A 23159-nucleotide genomic window follows, 5' to 3' on the forward strand; every position below is an offset into this window, starting at 1 on the left:
GGAGGAATTTAGTATTGTAATGTAGAATTGCTAAAAAATTCCGCCGCTATGTCGGCGGAATTAAATTTTAATCCCTATAATCAGCACTAGTTCATAAGAAAGTTAGCAAGGCCAGACCATGCGTGCCTCTCTGTTAAATTTAAGGCAAATACTAGCTGAGATACCGAGCTCGCAGTAGCAAGTAGGGCCAAACCGCACTGTCTGTCTGCCTCACGCCCTCTTGCAATGAACATATACTGAGTTAATGACTCCCAGTCACAATGATTGCTATCCGCAGCTTTCTACTTGTGTTCAGAGTAGGTACCGCTCAGGGATTTGCTGTTGCATGTAATCTTTATGTCCAGGGAAAAGTTCGGACACATTGAATACGTTGAATTGTCTTCTGATTTGATTTATTTTAAGCGCAGAACCCAGTGCCTCAATGCGCTACCATCACACGAATAATGCTGTCATTGAATAGAAAACAAAATCTATGTTTATATTGTAGATGTGGTGACTTTCAAATTAATTAACGAAATATATAACTGAGCAGATGGACTTACATCACCTGCATACAAATGAGTTTCAAGACCACTTATTGCATGTTACTGAAAGGTGCTATTTTACCATAGTTTTGGCTGAAATCTTGGGTTTCCTTTCCTGCCAGTTCAGACAAGAGGGTACACCCATATTTAACTGTCCTGTGGGTTAGAAAGCTTTTCTGAGCTATTCATTCCCAAATTTTAAAACATGTATTCATGAGTTGCTTTAAGTGTTCCGTTGGGCTGACCCTATATGTATTTTTGCAATGTTTTTATGTGCAATAGGCAGAAGATATAGGGCTGATCACAGGGCCCACACTGACACCCCCAAAGTGCAACCCTTTGCTTGTGAGGGACAACACGTCAGCACAAGTTAAATGACACCAAATCTATGTCCCATGTGCAAGCTCAAAGTAGCGACTAAGAAGACCTATAGCGCATGAACTGCACCGTATTAACACTTTCACGTACAATTAATATATGTGCACTGGCATACATAAACATGTTTTAAATTATCACGTTGAGATGGCACAATGGGGTATTCTGGTGGGGGATACGTGTAACGTGGTCTCCCTGTATGCGGACGACGCTCTTTTCTACATGAGGGCGCCGGAGGAATCATTGCCCGTATTGTTGCAACACCTTGACCGCTTTGGTGAGGCCTCGGGATTGCGAATAAATCGCACCAAGTCCTTGATATTCCCTCTGGCGGGCTACGAGGGGGGACCGGCGGCGGGCCTCCCAGACCTGGGACTGCGATGGGAACGGGAGGCGTTTCGGTATCTGGGGATTCAGGTGGCCCCGACGGACACACAGGTACTGGCTCGAAATGATGGTCGGATACTTACGTCATTGCAGTCTTCAGTAGTCTTCTGGAATACGTTGCCATTCTCCCTTATGGGACGGCTCGCTGTTGCAAAAATGGAGATACTTCCCAGGTTATTATATGTTCTCCAGAACTTGCTCTGCCGTATCCCACCGCAAATATTCCGTACCCTTAATACTCTGTTAACATCACTGCTTTGGGTGGGACGACGTAGCCGAGTTGCGCTACACACTTTGGTTCGGAGCTGGAAGGAAGGTGGACTGGAGGCTCCGAGGTTTGATCTGTATTATTATGCAGCACAATTGCTGCCGGCGGCACGGTGGTTCGCGGAGGCGGATGGGTGGGAGATGCAGCTTTTGGCTGGAAGCGCCAATGAACGGGCACTACAGGTGGCCTTAATGAAGGGGAGGGGGGCAGACGCGACCCTACCGTCTATATAGTGCGCCACACTGCTACAGTCTGGCAGAGGTGTGTGGAATTGAGTCCTGAGACGGGCCCCCTTTCACAGGGAATTGTCGGTCTGGATCCTAGCGCCCATTGTGGCTATGGAGGAGCATATGTCCTTTAGGGACTGGAGAGATGGGGGCTGCGACACCCTGGCTGACCTCTATCCGGGCGACTCGTTTGTCTCCTACGAGGAGGCTGCGGAAGCCTTTGAGTTGGGGGGGGGCACAATTTATACATTATCGCGGCATTCAGGAGTTGGTCAGGGAGATGTGGCCTCAGTTCCCGGAGGCGCCTCAGACTTCCCATACATTAAACATCATCCTCTCATGCGGCAGGGGCCGTAGGCTGATTTCTTTGCTTTACTCTGCACTGCGTCGGGACACAGAGCCGCCGGTCCAGCCGGCCTGGAGCGCGTGGGAAATGGATCTCGGGGAGACCCTGGGGGCTGGGCAGCGCAAGCGTATAGGGGGTCTTACACGCAAAGTGTCATGTAATGCACGATTCAAACTTACACATTTTAATTTTATGCACCGTACTTATATGACACCGGTCTCCTTGCAGCGCTTCTCGCCAGCCAGGGAGGACACTTGTCCCAGATGCGGAGCTGAGAGGGCTGGGTTCCTACACTTGGCCTGGGAGTGCGCCTCGGTGCGTAGTTTCTGGTCAGTGGTGGTGGGACGTTTAGCCACTGCTACCGGCCTTGCGATAAACCTAACACCGCTTCACTGTTTGCTGGCGCTGGTTCCCCGGCCTAGGAAAAGGAAAATCCCGTATAAACTATTGCAGCTTATGTTGGTTCTGGCGCGGCGATGAGTGGCCATTACCTGGATGGGGCGGAGGGCCCCGGAGATCTCTGCATGACTGAGGGATGTCCGAGAGTGGTCTCTGGCAGAGGAGACACATATGCAATGTGCGCGCAGGGATGGGAGACTGCAGGAAGACCTGTTGGCATGGAGAGCAATGTGTGCCGCTGGGCCGTCCCTGAGTGATTCTGAGGGGACTAGTGCTGAACTGTTTACGCCAGAGGGGTCCGGAACTGATGGGGAGGGAGGGGGGAACGGGGATGAGTAGATCTGGGTTGTCAATTGCGCTCGGCCGCAGCCTCACGTTGACTGTAGTTATGTCCTAATTGTACTGTATGGTTCTTTTATGTAACCCTAATGTCTGATTTTTGACTAATGATATTGTTTCTCTACTGTGCCTTAATGAGGTCGTCGTCCTGTGTGCAACAGTTCTTCTATGATGCCGAAATTGGGGGGGAATGTTGTGTTCTCTTTAGTGCATAACAAAAAATAAAGGTTTAAAAAAAAAAATTATCACGTTGAAGACATTTACCCATTCTGCACCTCCCTGTAAGTACTATCATAAATGCATTTTGCCTGGTGTCTTGGAACAGGATAGGCCTTCACAGAGTTTGACCTAAGCAGTTCTTGTCGTAGCAGGTTAGCTACACTTCCCGCATGAATCCGAGCTGGGGGCTCCTTAGCTCAGTGAGCAGAAGGATGGCAGAGGAAGCTAAGAGACTGTCAGACTGCACCGCCATGGACAGTCCTGGGATACTATGTGATAAACGCATCCAGTGACTATGGTCAACTCCGTGGATCCTCCACTTCAACTTCTGGACCCTTCCCATGCCAGCTTCAGAGCAAACCACAGCACAGAGAAAGCTCTAATCGCAGCCACAGACAACATAAGAATGTTGCTAGACCGCAGGGAAATAGCAGCTCTCATCCTCCTCAAACTCTCAGCAGCCTTCGACATCGTATCTCACCACAAACTGATCAGCAGACTCCACCAGATCTGATTTGCTTCCTGCCTCAAAGGAAGAACACAGAAGATCACCTTCCTCCTTACTTCTCTATCTCTAAGAACATCAGTCACGGTGTACCTCAAGGTTCATCCCTCAGCCCAATCCTCTTCCCATATACATGACAGACACCGCTGGTCAACATAGTTGGGAGCAATGGACTCGAAATAATTTTCTATGAAGATAACACCCAACTCATCCTCTCCCTGACAAATGACCCAACGACCATCAAAGACGGGTTCCAATAATGCATGAAGGATGTGGCCCTCTTATTTATTTATTTATTCAAAGTTTTATATAGCGCGAACAAGATCTTTACAGATATCAGAGCGCTTTACAGAAATAAGGGGGGAAGTGGGTAACAGAAGGGTGACAAAACATATTATTGGGTACAGAATAGTAAACTAAGTGGGTTATTCTGCTGAGAAATACAAGTTTCAAACTCCTTCTGGCAGTGGGTATAAAGAGAGGTATAGAAACAGGCTGGTATTATCTGGGATCAACTAAGCCTCCTACTTCCATCAGTTGCCTTGCAGGTCCCTCTTACTTCCACCCTAGGAGGTAGAACCAACAGGGGCCAGCAAACTGTAACACACACAGGATTATGATAATTAAAGGGACCCCACATAAATGAACATTGAAGTCACCCACGACCATGATGTTTACACTCTACACGTTGGGTCCTTTCAGATTTCTTAAATGGGAGCCCAGTACCTGGATGTTACAGACCACCGAGGACAAAGAAATAGATTTATAAAAGTTCAATTGGACATTTTACTCGATCCCATGGAGAATAAAAGAGCTTGCAGGATAGGAGCTTCAGTAGTTAAGATGTTAACGCTGCAACAGATCGTTTGAGACATAAAAATAATCAATCTCTTCATTGATCTACCCACCCGAGAGGGGGTTGCAGGCATAAAAAAGGTCTTAAGACCCCTCCAGAAAAAAACGGTTTGTGGTGGCCCATGTCTCCTGAAGACAAATCACATCAAACCTTTAATAATATAAATCAACCATGTAGGCCCAATACACTTGCCAGCCATGCCAGCAATGTTCCAGCTGATGAGAATACACTATTTACACCCAGAAAGTATAGTAACATGAGGACTTGGAGCTCAAAGAACCTTCTGAAACACTTCAGGAGTATTAGTCTCAGCTAGTCAATCACAGCCATCCAAAGACAAGGGGCCAAAACTATTCGAAAGCACTATGTTCGAGGCGACCCCTTGCCAGGTACCCCGAGCCAAATCCAATGATCCCAGGGTTTGCCTATGGCTAAATTGCAATGATCAGACCGATGGTCTGTAGAAGAACCCCAGGGGAAGGGCCACATTAGTAGAGATAGATCCACTTGGAGTAGGGCGCCTTATAGATGCTAAAATTAGTTCCGCTACATGAGGCCTATTAAAATTGATGATTAAACAGGCCTATGTAAAGGATTTCTTGACCCTGCCAACCCAGCTCACTCTTCTTACCATGATAATAGGTCCTCCCGCCGGAGGGTAATGCTTAGGTTCAAATAGTGCAAAACTTTATTTTTGAGTTGGTCAAAATCCTTTGTAATACCTTTTGAGAGGATAGAAACATTCTCCAACACTACCACATAAAGGGTAGATAGGGGAGACTAGGTTAAGGATAACCGGCCTGGACGAGAGGAACATGAATCACAATTGTGTGGCCTATTAACCTCTCCTTCAGACGTTCCGTCTGACAAGGTCTAATTTCTACCTGCTGCCTCTCCATGGTACACTCCAGTTCTTGACGGGGGGAGGAATGATATTTGACAACATAGGATGGATTTGGGGCTAGGTATCGCAACAATACTCTGAAATCTCGTCTGATCGGCTTCCCTTGCCAAAAGAGGTGGGACACATGTCTTAGCAGTAGGAGACGACCCTGTAACTAAGTGATATGGGGCAGGGACTTCCACGAGGCATGCAGGCTGGGATTTATTTTGTTTGGAAAGCTCATTTCCAATTGCTGCTATGCGATGACTTATGGATTCCAGTTCAGTCTCCATCCAGATATTGAGGAGTCTCGAAATGAGTCCAACAAAGCCACCAAATCAGACTTTGCCAAATCGGAGTGGTTGATGTTAATTGATGGTGAATCATCTGTGACATTGGGGTGCTTAGATTTGCTGACAATAGTCGGCCGCTTTCTTATACCTCCCGCTCTGGTGACATCCTCCACTACAACAGATGGCCTCTGATGGACTGGATCCTGCATCTTGGAGCGTAAAGGGTGTGGTGGAACCTTCACAACCAAAGGTGTGGGAGTAATATCTTCCCAGCCACCATCATGCGCAACAGGGGATACAATCGCTCCCAAATCCCTGAGCAAAGGGGACAGACAAGGTGACATCAAAAGATAAACGATAAAGAGGGGAACGAGAGAGTCAAGAGTGACCAACTCTATTTCCTTGTCTCGCACCCCATTGACGCACTGCAAGAAAGCATCCATGGTGGTAACCATTTTTGTACGGGCCTTGGGGGCAACCCGGTGGGGGGAGGGGGGTGTTCTTGTGTTTCCCCAAAAACATCCAAAGGCTATCCCCATATCAAAACACCAACACAACACTAGGCTAGTCGTGGAGAATCAAGTGGACCTCATAGTGCTCTCTTGCGCCAGTTAAGCTAAGGACAGGAGTTAACCTCTAATGCACCAATATGGGTATCAAAATAATAGTGCCAGTCCTGATAGGCAGTGATGTGGTGTCGCCTGAAACAGACCAATAGGCACAACCAGGGATAATAAGACCAAAGAAAAAAAAGAGAATACCTCCCCTACCAGCTCCTCCAGGCCCCAGGCTCCTCCAGGTGGCATGGGAAAATGCTTCTTATCTCTGAGGAGATGCAAGGCAGGCTATCAGACTTCAACGTATGAAAACTCAGAGCCAAGAGAGGGGGCCCAGACCGGCCAACTCCGGTGTCTGAAGGGCGCGGACAGGCCTGCCATTGGCCCGGCCCGGGGTGTGGTAGGTAGAGGGCGCTTTTCAGCGCGTGGTGCAGGGGAATTGGTCACAGAAGTCCCAATAGCAGCAATAGGATCCACCAGATGTCTTGTGCCGCGGTAGGTGGAGGGTGCTTTACAGAGCAAAACACGGGGGAACTGGTCAAGGGACCGTCGTCCTTTATGCTCAGGGTCATGGGACACGAAGTCCCAACAGCAGCAACAGAATCCACCAAACATCCCGCACAGCAGTAGGTGGAGGGAACTTTTCAGCACGCGACGTCGGGGGAACTGGTCACGGGCCCCTCCTCCTTCAGAGCACAGAATGGTGCAACATGAAGTCCCAACAGCAGCAACAGGATCCACCACATGTCTCATGCTGTGGAAGGAGGAGGGCGCTTTTCAGCGTGCGGGGAAACTGGTTACAGGCCTCTCCTCCTTGAGAACACAGGGTGATGTGACACGAAGTCCCAACAGCAGCAACAGGATCCACCAGCCGTCCCGCCCCACAATAGCGGACGGGTGCTTTTCAGCACACGGTGCGAGGGAACGGGTCTTGGGCCACTTCTACTTGAGAGCACAGGGTAATTGGACACGAAGTCCCAACAGCAGCAACAAGATCGACCAGACGTCCCGCGCAGTGGTAGGTGGAGGGCGCTTTTCAGCACATGGCGTGGGGGAACTGGTCAAGGAGGTCCTCGTCCTTTAGAGCACAAGGTGAAGGGACATGAAATCCCAACAGCAGCATAAGGATCCACCAGACGTTCTGGACTGCAGTTGCTGAGGAAGCGAACAGAAGAATTATTTTATATTAGGAAATGGGTTATTGTTAAGGTTTATTGAAATGATGAATCTGTTTTGGATTTGCCTAATGTGACCTAACCATAATCATGTCATGCTGACTTGAGACTTTTCTCCTCTCTTTAGGATGCTGTCAGTACTATACTTGAGTTTGACGATTAGGAACATTAGGGATTTAACTGCTTTAATAGACAAGACAGAAGTTCTCATCTTCGGGAAAGGTAAGGACACCCTATGGAACAACGAATCATGGCCATCTTAGCTGGGCCCTACCCCCATACCCACCAAACATAGCAGCAACCTCGGCATTATCCTCGACAGCCAGCTATCCATTAAGAAGCAGGTCAGCGTTGTCGCCTCCGTCTACTTCCTCACCCTACGAATGCTCAGGAAGATCTTCAGATGGCTCCCGCTCAACATCAAGTGAACCGTCAATCAAGCTCTCATCATTTCAGAAGCCCCTGGATAACTAGAGTGCACAAGATGAAGGTGAGGCGGTTTTCCCCGACAAAGTGTATTGCTGACATTCCAAAGGCTGCAGAGATGATTGGTAAATACTCCAGTTAGAAAAGAGGAGACCAGAATCCTTTATACATTTGATTGTCATATTTCTGCGAGGAGCTGCTGACCTGTCTTCCAAGCACAGCTGTTTGGTACACGATGGGATGAAGGATAGGACTGCAGTCTTTATTGTTCTAGGTGACAAGGGTTATTTAGGTGACGCCTTTCTGTGGTCTTTCTTCATCACTGTTCAGGTGCATAAAGCTCACACCTCTCTGTGCCTCTGTTGTGGGTACTCTAGGCTGGAGACTACCCTGCAGTGAGGAATGACACTCTACACAAAAGCTCTGTCTAGAGAACAGTGCGTATAGCACACTCGCAAGAAGAACCCCCCCAAACTGGTTCCTAAAGTGCAAAGAATTCATACAGTTGTCTGCTTTCTCAGTATAAACGTGGGAGCCATTGAGCCACTTGTTGGTCCCGGTTCCGCTTCTCTTTGAGCAATGAAGGGAGTACTCCACAAAGAACTCAAGAGAACTGCTGTGCAAGCAGAGCTGGTGTCTGCCTTACAGCCTGCTTCCCAGAGGTGAGGCGACATCACTTAAAGTATTGTCTGGAAAGAAGAAGCTTTCCCCCTGGCTTAAAGTGCCTGGAACCCAACCTGCTTGCTGAGAGAAAGGAGGAGCCTGCCAAATCTCCAGGAGGTGTGACTCTCAAGGGAGAGCTCTAAGCAACTTGATCCCGGTGGTGTGAGGATCTGTCAGAAGAGGAAGACTGATGAGACCAAACTGCATGCTCAAGGGAATGTGTACAGAGTCTTTCCAGATGAGAAGTTACAGTCAGGAAGTTCCGTAACAACAAAATGTGCCCAAGCGGGCTGTGCCACTTCATCAACAAAGTGTGCCCATATGAACACTGCTGCTGCAACAACAAACTGTGCCTTATTTGACTGTACTGTGCATCAATGAATTGTGCCTGTGGTGTGGATGCACCAACCCAGAGAATGCGGGAAGTGGAAAATTATCTATAACTCCACAGCCCAAATCCCCATCCCCCCGGAAGCCCAGAAGCTAGCCCATTGGCAGCCAGACATCAGTGCTTATGACTAAGCATTGTGGAGAATCTGTGCAGCAGCCTCCACTGCTGCCTGCTGTTGTCAAGGTCGGAGTGCTGGAGAACCTCCAGTTTGTATGTCTCCTCCCTGAAGCGGGAGCAAGCCAAACGCGCTGCGGATCCTCACCGACCACACAAGAACTTGGAGACTATGCTGTGGTGAGAAATATTATTTGAGGACTGCTAAGTGAACTAAGTGAATTATCGGTTTAGAAAAAGGGTAATCTATATCTGTTCCCTGACACCGACCCAGAAACAACTCAAAACCAAAATGGTAGGGGCATGGGATTCCTTCCCAGCTTACGCAAGAGGGGAGAGAGAATAAGGACCCCTCTGTGTCAGTGAAGCCTTTGTACCTTTAGCCTGTTCTGTGAAATACTGAGTTGTCTGTGTATATTAAAGTACTTTTCTTTATGAATGTAAACACTGAGTAGGACAAACCTTTATTGCCCTACTGGGTCGTTGGTGAGTTTTGAGCTTCAGCGCCCCCTCACATACCTCCCTTAGAAGCCTGTGACTGCTTGCCATCACTATCACTGAGAGTCGAGTGTTGAAGGGGTTGTACTTGGCCTAGTTTTGCAGAGCCATGGTAGGAAGGACCCTGGAACATCAGGAGCAAAAGACCCCTGACCCCCATGGCTGAGGTCCAGTAGCCCCTGTGTACATGTGGTCACTCAAATGAGATCTCAAAATAACTCAGTTCATAAGGCATCTACATAGGGATCAATGGAGAACAAGATTGCTTTCTTCTTTAACTAGACCTTTGGGATATCTTATGCACACTGCTGATGACCTCAAGGGTTGGAGGCCACAACAGCACGATCACGAGACACTCCACCATTAATATACTGCGTGGAAATCCATTTCTGACTACCCTAGTGTGCGTGTTGTAGGAGATGTTCTACACTTACCAATTTCAACCGGTGAGCTCCAAAGAAAATAGGCATCCATGCCCAGTTCAGGATCATCTGAGCTGCGTAGAGACCGAGTGGCACCACCGCTTGGTTGTTGAACCCGCCGAGGTCCTTCCACACCAGGTAAGAGGCGTAGCTTTGGAATTAAAGAGACAATTGAGACATTTAATGTGAACCAGAGAGCCTTGAGACACATTGGCATGATCTGTTGACTAAAGACAACAGATATGTGGACGGTACACCACATAACAGTTTTTGGGAATAGCTAGTTTTGGAAAGGTCATCATTGCTTTGTTTGGCAAGCAGTTGTTAGAAAGGCATGGGATGGCAGGGTAGTGATATAATGAACTAAAAATAGAATTCTTGTCTTGCAGCTGCTTGTTATAATCCTTGTGTGTGGTGGGGAAAGTATGTGCTACTACTGTACCCTGTCTGTCTTTTGGTAAATGAAGAGTAACGCTGCAGTATCAAATGTGTGACTCTGGACGCTTCAGTGCCCAATGGGTTTGATCCACCAAAGGTGAGCCACAATCCTTCCTTACCCCATGGTTGTGTACAGAGTCGTCCAGGCAATGGGGAACATCTTGTTGGGTGGACGCCAGGAGGGCTTCTTTAGACTCTCGTACCAGGTGGGCACATTCTTTCTAGTAAAGAACCAGCCAAAGAAGCCCCCAACATGTGGAAGAGCAGTGAAGCCCGCAATGGCCGCCCACATCCTTATCAGTTCCAATGAGACTTAGGGTTCCCCTAAAAGAAATGGAAAAAAGAAAAGATGGAATAAAGTTTACTTATGAATAACCTAGTGGAATACATTGTTGTATAATGTGAATTGTGACTGATTAACCATTTGAGGTACTACAGGAATAGGCGTGTGCTGTTTCTTGAACACGTAGACACACTGTCGCAGGTGGTGTTGGGATTGTACTTTTTTGACATGTGGCAAGTGTCTCTATCCCATTGCCTCTTTTTATTTTCCCTCAGGCTGCGCAGTCACTCTGGATGCAGAGTGTAATATTTGCAGGCGTTTCTGTTATTTTGTGCCAACAGGGTGGCTGATTGTGCTCTTTTACCAGACCTTAGAGGATGTGGCCTGTGAAGCTGGTCCCAGAGTTTAAGTGTGAGTTGCTCTAAACTTCGCCAGTGTGTTCTACTAATTTCAGTAGAGGTGTGTTGCCAAACCACTTACCACGAAGGTTAGAGAGAAAGGCAGACCCTATATTCTACCATGATATATATATATATATATATATTTACCTGCAGAGGACAAAGATGGTGAGAGAGTTGAAAGGAAGGAGAGCCAGAGGATGCAAGCCTCCCCCGTTTCCTAGGTGGTTAGCATTTCTGGGGTGCAGGTGCATCTAGGTTCAAGGAAGAGTCCCTCGACTGAGTGCAATCGAAAGGTCGTGGCTCTGCTGCTTGCCAGACTTGCATACTCTGCTCTGCCAGCAATCTAGACCCGACCTTAGGTTGCTGCTGTGACTGCTCTAGACGGTGGCAGTAGTCTAGGCCTAACAAGCTTTGTATATACTTTGGGGACGCAGTGAAGGGTATGGAGCAGACCGCTGCCGCTTCAATCCAGGTTTTATGGAGGAACAGAAGGCAGTATCCACAAAGTTTCAGAGTCCATACAGGTTCAATCCTATCAGGGCATCTCCACCGTGGCAAACAATTCACATGAACAAGATGCTTAAAGGGTGTTTTTTTTAGCGTTATTCCTTTTCATTTTCAATACTTCTTGTTTGTCACTTTATATTATTGCGAACCCAGAGGTGGCTGTTATGCTCACACGCTTTGAATTTCATGTTCGGTGTTAAACAGTTAACTGTTCTTTACAGTATTCGAAGAGAAGTCAAACAACCAAAAAAAAACTAGAAAACATAATAGCCAATCGGAGCCATCACTTGCCTATGGTACACTCTCCTAATACCACCTTTCTAACAGCTTTTATTTGGCTTAAATACTCCACAATTACTTTTCCATTTCAGGGTTGTAAAAGTTATATTTACATATTCCAAAGTGGTTGATCTAATGTAGCGATGTATTTGATATTTGGCTATTGTTTATCTAAGTTACTTTCTCGCGGTCTGGGTGTGTCTGCCATTGTGTGCGCCTGGCTGTCCTTGTGCACGCTCTTTGTATGACTTGTTACTAGTAATGTTTTTTTACTGTTAAAACACGAGTGTGCCTATTTTATTACTTGTCATACTAGGTGAGACCTTTTCCCGATCTTGTGTGGATGTCTGAACTTGAGGATTATTCGGAGAAAGATCAAACTCCTCCGGGTGTCCCAGAATAGAAAGGTGATATTTGGGGACGTCAAGTCCTTCTTTCACACCTCTCTGCTTGCTGGCAGAAGGATATGTCTGACCTCAGTGCCCTTACAAGAGAGGTTGAGTCCTCGGTGCAAAGGCTGTAGCAAATCAGTCTCACCGCTTTCTGCTGGTAGCAGCAGTTCATGGAGCTAGTATTTAAGCTACTGACATGGTCAGTCGGGGTTCTGCCACCGGTAAAGGGCCATTATTGTGCATTACCCTTTTAAAATCAGGAAAAGGTTTTGTAAATGAAGATGAAGTGATATGCCATTTCTAATATGAGATCACATGTTTTCCGGTGCTTCTTCGCGATTCCCTGCATTGTGCATGTGGTTTCCAGGCCTTCAGGTCTAGAGGTACATGAGTCGGCCAGGATTTGGATCGGGGGAAGCTGACCCTCTTTCCACTAGGGGGCGAGACTGATATTTTTGCTGAGTTTTATATAGCGCGAACTTGACCCGAACCGAATCGGGGGTTCAGAGCGCTTTACATAGCACCAATTACGTTCCATGAGGACACACATTCATTTTTGTTGGGCACGGGGAGATTAAGTGATTTGCCCAGAATCACAGGATGTTTGGCGTCGTTACCGAGACTCGAACCCAGATCCTCGGGTCCGAGGTCGAGCGCCCTAGCAGTCAGTCCAACTCCTCCTATTCATTGGCTGTGTGTTTCTGTAAAGAAACAAAGCCAGGCACACTGGCAATTCTGAATGGAGAAACTGGCTGAAGATATCTTCACCGTTTGGGTATCAAACAAAACTAGAGAGAGTAAGTTTGATCCAGCCCTGCTTCAACATATCACATTTAGTAATTGGATCCAGTCCAGTACCTAGATATGGCACCCACTTCCGCATCCTAGGGACACATTAATCCTCAATACATTAAAGTCAGAAAATCCACGCCCTATGGTATCAGAAAAAGTAGTATTTACATCGTAGTTTCAGAAATGTTGTTTTCTTTTTACTAAATATGATAGCAATCCTAAACTGGCATGGCATGTACCTGGTCTTCAAGTCAGTGTAAAATGCTACATGGGATCCCTTGCCAAAAAGTGTCAGAAGCCGCCTGAGCTGGGATTATATTCAATGGGGTCCAATATCTTTTCTGTCTCATGGTCAATGCCAGCTTGACCACATCATTCAAAAAATCTCAAAGGCTTACTATCTAAATTTCCAAAAGTGGGAATTTCTCTACTATGTAATCAACCCAAGTGCAAGTTCTTCTTTTCTGTGATAGCTTTGTTAAAGGATGCCAAGTGTGCAGCCATTAATTGATTACAATCCTTCCTGAAACTTGTGTTCGGTGCAGAGATGCTGACCTGAGTCATGTAAACTAGCTCTCAGGATTTCAATCTTTCTGGTAAAGTTACTTGTTGACAGGGCTTGACACATCCGTTCTATCCTCAAATAGGCAGGAGATTCTGGAAGCGCTTCTGTTGGGACAATTACCACAAACAAAGACGCAGTCAGGAGAAAGGTTGAACCAACGTTTTATGACTGACCATATATTAACTATGGATAACCATGATTTAGGACAGATTATAAAAAAAACAGTAACTGAAGAACAGCCTCTCCCATTCTCCTCCAGTGAGATTAGGGGGAGAATTATCTTTTGTTTTAAAGTGAAAGGATATTTTCTCCATTCTATGGGTTCTTTAAATTGATCACGGATACCATGTAGCATTTTATCTTCCCATTTCTCTACAGATTTTATCTCTTGGAACAAATGCCATTCTTGGCTCAAAAGTTGGGCTGGCTGTGGAGATTGTTGGCAGATTTCCACTTGTGCAACATGGTCACAGGAAGAGTTGGGTTTTGTACCCATAGGGCCCAATTCACAAAGGGCCTCCGCACTCGCGGCAGGAGCCCAGCAATAGGTAACTGCAGTACGGAGGTCCCGCCACGACAGCAGAACATCTTCCAAACATTCAAAACCTAGTTATGAAATAGTACTCAAGACAGTTCCGCCATGACCTCAACAGGCCTTTTAACTCCCTGGGTTTCATGGAGTTAAATTACTTTAGGAGTCTGCTTTCAATTGATGTTTTCATTACCTGATTAAACTCTTCTCTCCCTATTTTATTGAGCTGCAGAGAGTGCCCAGAGTTCCTGGCTGCAGTAGAGTAAGTTCTTCAGGACTGACCGCAAGGTGTGCATTTGTTTACCTCTTGTTTGGCCCGATGCACAGAGAGGGAGCCTCTTTGTGATCATCACACAGTTCGAACTCCCAAAGTGTTGTTCCTGGTTTCTCCGGGTATTATTAGTTTCCCTTCTTCTCCTCCATTCTTTCTCCATTTTCGGTTAAATATTTAGGGATTTCATGAATGAAGTAGCACTCAGTCACTCTTGTGATCATAGCTTGAAGGGCTTTGGGTCGACCTAAAGATTTATTTCCATTGTGGACACAGCTCAGGCCTCATCTCCTCCTCCGTGAGCATGGATGGCTTGGAGTCCCTGGTGAATGACATGAATGTTCTGCTTTAGTTGTATAAAAAAAAATTTTTTTGAAAATGTCATCACCTTCCATGTTGCATCAATGCATGTTATACCCAGGATTGGCAAAGCCAATAGGTCTGGATATACTGTGCCAATGTGTGATAACACACCGGCTTGTCAAAAATGCTGTTTTGAAGCATTGCATGATATGCTTTGTCTTAGCACAGCCTGCCCTACTGGCTTGGCAAATGCTACAAAAAAGTTGCAATAAAGGTTTGTATGTTTGCATTCCAATGAAAGCACTTTCTGGAAGGTGGGATGACACTCCAAAATAGCATGAAGTGAGAGAAATACTCCTCTTGCTGGAGCCAAAGCTCCCTTATATGTATATTTTAAAGACTTAGCATCAACACTTCTTGCAGACAGCCGCGCTGTCAAGGCAGACATGAAAAGTGGACACTGAAATACAGTGAAAGTGAGATGCCCATTGAGAACAAAAGGCAGAGAGAGTTATGTACAGACTGTGGAGCACATAGGCAGAAGAAGTGCGGATGATCGGAGGTGATTAATTCCATCCCAGAAGCCAAAATCCACAGCCTCACAATATCCCGTGTAAAGTTCTTGGCCTAAGCAAGTGAATTATTCTTGCACAGTGCAAGGAATGTGAACCAGAAAATTGGCATGTTAACACGTCTAGCAAAGTACCAGACCCACAATTGTGCAGGTTTTTTTAGGCAACTAAGGCCATTCTACACAGGATCCTCACAGGAAGCCCCTGCAGCTCCTGAAGTCTGGGAAGGAGTATCCTTGAAGTAAGCAAGGTTCTCCAGCATTCGGGCTGAGTAGGTCTCCAGCTCCGCGTCTGCGCGCCTGGAGTTAACTGCTTCAATATAGCAACGGCGAAGGCGAACGACTGCTCATAAGAAGCAGCAAGTACACTTATTTGCAGAATTCCACCATTGTATGTGTTGACGCTACTGTTACTCAGCTGTTCGTTAATATTCAGCCTCTGGATTTCACAGATCTGTACAGGTGTTGGCCCCCCCCATCTTGAGTTATTGATTTGGATGTAACCAACCCCCCAGCCCCAGCACCTGCCCCAAACCTGCAATTATTACTTAATAATCGTTTGGTTTGCACCTTATCCATGTTTTGTCATCTTCCTGGCTGCCTTAATAAGCAGGTCAGGGACTTTGTATCGAAGGTTAATGTGAAAAAGGACTGTTGATCTGAACCTGACCATATCTAGGTAAAAATCAGCTAGGGTAGTACTAGTGGCAAAGGGAATATACAATCCAAGCTGGGTTCTGAAGAGATAGCAAGCCATCACTAGATACAGACATTGCTTTTGGATAGAACCGCAACAACCTTTTAATACAATGTAAGCTTCTTTGCAGTCTGAGCCTCATAGCTGCTTTTTTCCAAGGCCCTTTAGACCACCCTTTGTGCATGAGAAGTTGCCGGGATCGATCCCATTGCAGGCAGCGGGTCAGATATCTCCATTTGGAGTGACAAGAGCACACATTGCGACTTTTAGATTAATCCAGGGTTCAGAAATTCGTGCCAGGGTTAGGGCAAAAACATACTGCGGGTCCTTTGGATGATTGTTTCATTTTGGCTAAGCACGATGGTTTCGAAGTATTGAAAATAAATACTTAATGGAAAGAGAAAGCATGGCGCCATCTAGTGGCATGGCCATACCAGCGGCCTGTTTATTAATGTTCAAGACAGGCTTGCTTGCAAATACGATTCTATAAATATGTCTGGAGAGCAGGGGTTTGAAAAGCAGTGGAACCGTATACATGTCCCCTCTGCACTCCTTGTGAGGAACCTGGATAATCCTCCAAAATAATATCACAGATATCTGAAAGCATTTCTCCAGGGCAGAGAGTGCTTCGTTCTCGATCAAGGAACGGCCATGAAATAACAGTAGCTGTCACTGAGAAATGACATGATCAATCGTAGTGACAAATTGTCAGCCTCACACCTTGGTGAACCTTTATAGAGCAGGATGCTTAGCATTACAAGGTGAGCAGACCTATATGAGTGATTCACTTAGCAAGGATACCAGGCTTAAAACCCTACAAACAAGACTTATGGCCCTTCCTGTCAATGAATTCTGTGCGGCTTGGGCTGCGGTCCTGGAACTGGCACTTGCATGTTTTTTACTTATAAGAGAAAGTCCATGCTTCATTTACTTTGTTGTTTCTCTGAAGTCTAGCCTGTACGGTGCACTTTATTGAAGCTGCTTTTTTGAAATCATGGGATTTAAACCTGCAACAAGACCGTAGATTTCTGCCTGACAACCAGAACCCCTATAAAATGGCTCGTTTTGGAAAGTACGTGGATTTGATATTTTCCACTATTAAGAGACCCGCAAAAGCGATACATATTTCTTGAGCCCAGCAGCATCTGTTTATTTTATACATAAACTACTTGTTTAAATGTTGTATCAGTTTTCTGGTGACTGTCTTGCCAGTTACATTTTAACTTTTGCACGGACACATCTTATTTGAAAGACTTTATAAATTGACTTTTATCTTTTCTTTTGATGACCAAGTGCTTGCACCTTACGTAGTACAGAGTGGTGCAAGCATTGTGATTGAATGCTATTTTGCTATTTTAGAATTGGAATATATTTTGTTCCAATTTTAATTAATTGATGCAATAAATGTCAATCATTCAGTCTCAATGCAGCTATTTTCATTGATTCTACCCTTTGCCTAAGATTGATGAAGTTACTTCAACTTTGGCGTTGTAACCATGTTCTCAGCACTCAATGTGGCTAACCAGGATCATAGAATGTAGTCTGCAATGTAACATAAAGGATATGTTGGTGAAGATTAAGGGAGTGATTGAATTCCAGGACGACATTTTAGATATTGCAAAAAAAAGTCATGAACAACATGATGAAAATCTAAAGAAGATCCTATTAGCATGATCAAGGAAAGGTTTGGCTATACAAATTGTGCAAGTTAGGATGGGCAGACATGCTCTACTTCATGCCATCAGCAACAAAGGATTTAAATCCAATTGCACTCATATAGAAGCAATAGTAAATGCCCCATCTCCTAAAATCATGGAGCAGTTAACATAAGTTCTTGGAGTGTTGAAATTGTACTCAATGTTTATTAATAACTTTGCAACCAAAATGCAAACTGTGTTGAAAAAGGATGCTACATCTTTTTGGTTGGCAAAACATCAGGACGCTTTTAAGGCACTGAAATTGTAGAGCTCTGGAATGCCTTGTTTCTATCAATTTGTACTTGGGAAGGAGTGTAATATAGCAATTGGCACAATTGTGATCTTGGAAGATGTCCTCAGGTTTCAGGATAAGCACAAAGAATGGATGGCTCTTACACTTTTAAAACTTGAATACATTTTGAAAGGAACTATTCTGTGCTGTTCCAGGGCAGCTAAACGATATACAATGTGTGTATGGGAGACTAGGTTTAATCTTTGTAGGGATCAAAAGCCATTGGTAAATTTACTTGCACCAGGGGGTGAAGTGCAAGGAGTTCAAAACTGCAGAGACTTACTACGAAGTTGCAATCCTCTCACTATGTTGTTGAATTATCTATTCAAAATCAGGATGAATTATATTATATGAACAAGTAAATTGTGGGAGGTGACAAAGAGTGTCCACCAACTGGTCTTAGGCAGGATTTTCAAATTAGCACATAAAGGGCAATTACACATGTTGGGAACAAAAATATGTGTTGGATTACATAACTGGGGGCCAAAAATGGCAGAAATGATTGATCATTGGGAAAGAGAATGAGAACTCTGTGTGCCCGGTGACCAATCTGCAAAAACTTGCATTCCCAGTCCAACTCCAGTAGACTTGCAAGAAGGACCATGGAGGAAGTGAGGGGTTGATATCATTGGTCATTGCTCCATTTTACCAACCTCTCTTCCTTTGGTATAGTTTCGAATCACTGCTATTCAAAGTGGCCTGAGGTTTCTATGGTTGAAAAGGTTACCACCAATTATATTTCATTTCACGATTATGTGTTTTGTTGAGAGGGGAATGCCATGAGTCCACATTTCTGATAGTTGTCGACAGCTTGCTTGTGGCAATTTCAGTAATCTCTTAAAACAAGGGCATCTTGCACCAGAGGTTTACTTCATTGCGTTGAGAAACTAATAGTCAAGTTGAGAGATTGAACAGAATTTTTATGGAGTTTTTGTTACTTGCATTAACAGGTGAATTTGATAGAGAAAATGCCCCTCTAGGAACACTACTTACAAATTCACTCCGAGTAGTAACACTAACAAGTCTCCTTTTGAAGAGTTAAGAGGGTGAGCCCCAATTTCTAGACTCTTTACATGATGCATAAGAGCTGTAACTGAAAAGAAAGGAACAAGAAATTGACTGTTTTGACGATAATGCCAGAGGGGATAAGTATAATAACTCTATAGGCATGTTTATAAAGAAAAGAAGAGGGAAATGAACAGCATCTTACATAGAGCTCAAACAATATGGGACAGTTAAAAGACACAAAGATTCTGCCAATAATACTGCTTTTTTTCTAATCCTGTAAAGGTAATTGCGGTTTGTTGTTACTGTGAGAGTTAAAGGAGGGTCATTATTGACATTAAACTGTGTCTATTTCCAGAAGAAAGTATGATGGCTTTAATACTGATCACACCTATGCGGACCATGACATTGTTTTCTGAACGTACCATCGGCGGAAAGTGGCATCACTGAGATTCCTCTTGTCAATGATCAAAGTGGGTGCTCTAAAGGGCATAGTAGCGGTTGCCGTGACACAGCATTGAATTTCAGGGATTCTGTGGTTGTGCATGAGGAGCATGTTTTCTTTAGTCTGGATGGTATTGGGTCAGCTAGTGTTCAGAACAATAATTAATGTTGATAATCCTGAAACAACTGTTTCCCTGTACCTGCGAGGCATAGTGTGAAGATCATGCCAGTTAAGTTTCGTGATGTCTAAATGACTGGTGTCTGCATACATTACAAGGTTTATATGTGTGTCTTGTGGTGGTGTTCCTTTCTTGTGTTTCTTGTCAATCTTTTTTAATCATATTGCTAGTTTATAATTGCTTGCTTTAAGGGTGCCTTGTATGGTGTTCCAAGTCTGAATGAAATGGTGCCTCAAGGGACGCCTGTTGAATGTAAGACTGGGAGAGGGGAATGTGTAGGGTTTGAGCATCTGTGAGGAGTTGTAGGTAGGGTGACAGTAGTTGTCAACCTACCAGCTTGAGTCTCTGTAGTTTTTCTTATTTTTTTAATTGTATTTCTTATATTCAATTTGGTTGCCAATGTGTTAACATTAACAACCAGGACCAGGCCTGAAGCTTTGAAGTCCTGGTTTAATAAGGGTTAGATAATGTAGCAGCTAAATAAAAGTGGTTTCAGCTTCAGAAACAAAGCAGTCATACATTTGATAGACTTAACATATTTTAAAACATGTCATTGTACATGGTTTCTGTTGTCAATAAAGAGCGAGTTTGATATGGCCGTTAAGTGATGGAGTGATAACTGGAGTCTAGAGAGCACTCCATCCATATTGATTTAAGCAAAGCAGAATGTAAGGCTACTAGAAGAGCCTCATATGACCAGCAACTTCGTTTAGGCCTGCAAAAGGTAGGTAGGGGTGTGTCTGTTATTTTTAATAAGGCTTGGATGTGCAGACTCTTGATTGAAAGCAACAACTCGCAGATTTGCCACCAGGGATTAACTGGGCTGGATTAACAAGAATATCTTTAACCTCCTCCGAAGAGACCTGAAAAGTGATAGCAACTTTCTCCTGCTTACTAATGGGTTTGGTACGGCAACGGTTTATTGTGCTGATTTGTTTGATAAATTATATTGTGAAGTAGACTCACAAGGTGATGTACCACAGTAACTACACATGCCTTGCACACATTTTGTTGAATGGTTTGGGATATTGGAAAACATGAAAAGAAAATGACTCCTTTCAATCTATAAGCGGAGAATAAATAATTTTATGGTTTCACAATTTTTGCTGGTAAAAATGCCTCAATATCTGGTTGTGATTCTTAGGAATACAAAATGTGTGTGTGTGTGTACAATCACACACAGCTCTTTTTGTAGAATGCAGGAGGATGAGCATAAGGGGCAGGGGAATGTTTTCTTTTACTACTATTCTAAATAAAAGAACAGATTTTTAATTATTGCTCTATGGTAATGATAAGGAAGGCTTACTTGATCTGCTTCTTATAGTTTGCGTATATTAAATAAACAATCATGTATAATAATAATACCAGATCCATTTATGCACCTGCAGCCGAAATGGGAGTGCAACCCGTTGGTAACTGATTTAAATTCCAGGAGGTTTGTTGCACATTTTATCTGGCCTGAACTGTCCCTCTAATGTTTTTAGGTCTCACTTAGGCAACGCTTGCGCTATCTCTTTTTAAAAAAAAATGTTTTATTGTTTTTTTTCCAACATTTATAAAGCCCCTATAATTTTTTGGTTATTTTTTAACATTTCTGCTATCGGAATTTTATTAAGTGAGGTACTTTCTCTGATTCTTCGTGTTAAGAAATCTCTAATTTGCAGATATTTAAAGAAATCCCTCCACTCCAAGTGATATATTTCCCTCAAGGTTTCAACGAGAGTAGCCCTTCGTTTGCGAAGAGACATCCAAAGTGTTTATTCCAGTTGTAGTCCATCTTTCAATACAGGCTCCACTAAAGATTTCAGGGAGGACCGGGTTATTGCTTAGAGGAGAGTAGAGCAAGAGCCGTCCTATGCCCAGTAATTTCCTCACAGCTTTCCACGCTTTAAACCCCCCCAGTAAGGTCTTTAGACGGACCTTTTTGTGGTAGCTATCATAGAGAAATCGCCACAGATACCCTTTGCTCTTATTACCTAATACCAACTGATGGATTGATGGTTGGTCTTCCCCTGAGATTGTTTTGTTATTATCTAATAGAAAAAAGAGTTCATGATTATATGAGAGCATACAAGCCCAATAATATAACTTAAGGTTTGGGAGGGCTAAGCCTCCTTTTTCTTTTGGAAGAGTCAGGAGCTTGTAGGCTCTTCGAGGTTGTGAATAGGACCAAATAAAACTGGAAAAGGTGCGCTCCATCAGTTTGAACCAATATTCAGAGATTTCCAGGTTGATTGCTCTAAACATATAAAGTAGTTTAGGGAAGTATACCATTTTTAAAGCGTTTACACGGCCGATCAAAGATAAGTGTAAATTATTCAGACAGTGAAGATCTTTCTGCATTTTATCTAGCAGAGGGCCAGATTTAATTCGACCAATTTATCAAGTTTGGAGGAGATACATACCCCTAAATAGGTCGCATTTGTTGTTACTAGAGGATCTACCATGATGCATTTATCATTTAAGATTATTTGGGTTTTACTCTGATTAAGAGCGTAACCGGCCATATTACCAAAGTTCTTAGCCTCAGTTTCAATTATAGGTAAGGCTAATGCCGGATCTGGTGTTACTATGGCTATGTCATCGGCATAAGCAAGAGTTTTGGTCATATAGCCTTGGGTCAGTATAGGGGTAATACCAGCATTAGATTCCAGATTGCGAATAAAGGAATCAATGTAGATGGCAAAGGGCAGCGGGGAGCATGGGCATCCCTGTCGAGTTCCCCTTGATATTGTTAATTCTTTAGAGAGATTGCCGTTTATCATCACTACAGCTTTAGGGTTGATATATAGTTTTTGTACTGCCTGAATGAATCTTTGTTTAAAGCCCAGATGACCCATTGCCAGCCACAGAAATGACCAGGAGACCCGGTCAAAGGCTTTTTCGGCATCTAAACGGATGAGCGCCATTGGGTCTCCCATCACCTCTGTGCTGCCAAAAAGGATGATCACTCTATGAATGTGGTCTGTAGTTCCTCTTCCAGGTATAAACCCGTGCTGGGACTTTGAAACAAGTTTGTGGATTAATGGTGCCATTCGATTCGCTATTAATTTAGAATATATTTTTGAATCCACATTGATTAGGGTGATGGGACGATAGGAGCCCATCTGATTCGGAGGTTTATCTTTCTTCAGGAATACTACTATTTTTGCTTTTGACCATGACCTTGGTGGTTGTCCCCCGTTAAATATGTGCACACATAGATCTAAGAAAATCTCTTTGATTTGATCTAAAAAGATAATATAAAACTCAAGAGGGATAGAGTCCAAGCCAGTTGCCTTTCCTCTAGGCAGAGCCTTGACTGTCTCTACAATTTCTTCCAGGACCGGTATCTCCTCTAGATCATCTCGGTCTTCCTCAGTAAGTCTACTGGGGGTTCCCTGATTTTAGTATTCTCTCATACTGTCTATATCGGCCCCTCCTTCCTCCGAATATAAGGTGCTGTAGAAGTTCCAGAATGCTTCTCTGATTTTATTACTTTCTGAGATTAGGCCTTCCACTGGATCTAATATTTCCCGTATGAAGTTCTGAGATGTTTGTTGCCTCATACGTATGGCCAGTTGATTACCAACTAGTTCGCTTACTTCGTAGATGTTCTCACTATGTGCTGTGGCTTTTTTAACTGCTTTGGTGATAAATATATT

The 23159-nt window shown here is 44.3% G+C and overlaps 1 protein-coding gene across 1 annotated transcript in view; it reads right to left on the reverse strand.

The window, feature by feature from the left end:
• Positions 1–23159, reverse strand: part of LOC144755386 (translocator protein-like) — a 53495-nt gene that overhangs the window by 13468 nt on the left and 16868 nt on the right. Inside the window, exons 2-3 of the mRNA XM_078644233.1 lie at positions 10425–10629; positions 9880–10018 (exon numbers count right to left, since the gene is read on the reverse strand). Of these exons, the coding sequence (XP_078500359.1) occupies positions 9880–10018; positions 10425–10597 (312 nt within the window). The 5' untranslated portion in view covers positions 10598–10629. The remainder of the gene's footprint in view (positions 1–9879; positions 10019–10424; positions 10630–23159) is intronic.

Source organism: Lissotriton helveticus, chromosome 5_1, assembly GCF_964261635.1.
Source record: "Lissotriton helveticus chromosome 5_1, aLisHel1.1, whole genome shotgun sequence".
Classification (NCBI taxonomy): Eukaryota; Metazoa; Chordata; class Amphibia; order Caudata; family Salamandridae; genus Lissotriton; species Lissotriton helveticus.